This window comes from Manacus vitellinus, unplaced genomic scaffold (assembly GCF_001715985.3).
Source record: "Manacus vitellinus isolate BGI_N305 unplaced genomic scaffold, ASM171598v3 scaffold_35_pilon, whole genome shotgun sequence".
Taxonomy (NCBI): Eukaryota; Metazoa; Chordata; class Aves; order Passeriformes; family Pipridae; genus Manacus; species Manacus vitellinus.
In genome coordinates this window covers 7534751-7535848 of record NW_021940498.1, presented here as the reverse complement: position 1 = coordinate 7535848, position 1098 = coordinate 7534751, and the positions used below count along the sequence as shown (strand labels likewise).

The following is a 1098-nucleotide window of genomic DNA, read 5'->3' as shown; positions in this document are numbered from 1 at the left end:
AGCATCCAGGCCTCCACAGCTTGGTGCAGGTCCTGGAAGGGCATCGCCATGGGCTCCGGCTCCGTGACGATGCCCTCGTCCGTCACGCTGGACTCGTGACCCGACAGCTCCTCCACGGATTTACTGCGGGCGAGGTTCTCCTCCGACTGCACTTCCTTCAAACACCCTGCGCTCTCCACCTGTCCCCGAAGGGTCGTGTCTGTCGTCCCTGTCGGTGCCACCCCCTCAGCACCCTCCACACCTCCGCTGTCCTTCTGCTCGGCAGCAAAGCCATAATCCTGCTGGGAACCCATCCTGCTGATCTTCTCGAAGACCTGCCTCGCCTCCTGGATGTACTGATCCTGGATGACCATGGGGAGAGCCTCCTCGTCCCCCCGCTGCCCCCCATCCGGAGCCACCCTGTCCTGGCTGTCGGTGGTGGCCAGGAGGAGCTCGGAGGAGCTCTGCTTCATGGTGCTCTGGAGGAAAAGCCGCCGCGTCCCGGATTTTTCGGAGCAGGTGAAGGACTTGGCGCGGCGCAAAGTGGCCGTGAGGTCCTTGAGCGTTGGCCGCTCACCCGGTGCCCAGCGGTTGGGGGGGTGAGCGGCCCCGCAGCCGCCAGGGGAGGGGGTGGTGGTGCCAGAGCATCCGTCAGAGCCCGAGTCCAGGCTGATCCTCACCCCTTTCTTCTTCACCTTCAGCTCTGAGAGGTCTGATTTCAGGAAGCTGAGGAGTGTCAGGGTCTCGGTGGCAATGTCGGGGTTGGACAAGGACTTGCGGTGCTCGGCCCGCTCCCCCTCCGGCCCTGGCTGCTGTAGGCTCTCGCTCCCACGGTCCGGTTTGGCCTTGGCCATGCCCTGGGGCAGCTTGGGGCGGGCGCGGACCCCCGGCTGTGCCCAGGCCAGGCCATCGCTGGTCCCGAAACTGGGCGACCGATAGATCCCGTACCCCGCCTGGAGAGTCCTCCCTTGACTGGGCCAACACATCCCAAACTGCTCCTCTTCCTTCAGCGTCTCCGTGCTGGAATACCGACTGCTGCTCCGCGACCCGCCGGGGCTGGCGAAGGGCAGGATGTTCACCTTGGAGACACGGGCCACCACGGGCAGGGGGTGCCGGGGG

The 1098-nt window shown here is 65.9% G+C and overlaps 1 protein-coding gene across 1 annotated transcript in view; it reads right to left on the bottom strand.

Moving 5' to 3' along the window:
- Positions 1-1098, bottom strand: part of ARHGEF17 (Rho guanine nucleotide exchange factor 17) — a 32600-nt gene that overhangs the window by 27021 nt on the left and 4481 nt on the right. Inside the window, exon 2 of the mRNA XM_029961470.1 lies at positions 12-1058. Within this exon, the coding sequence (XP_029817330.1) occupies positions 12-1058 (1047 nt within the window). The remainder of the gene's footprint in view (positions 1-11; positions 1059-1098) is intronic.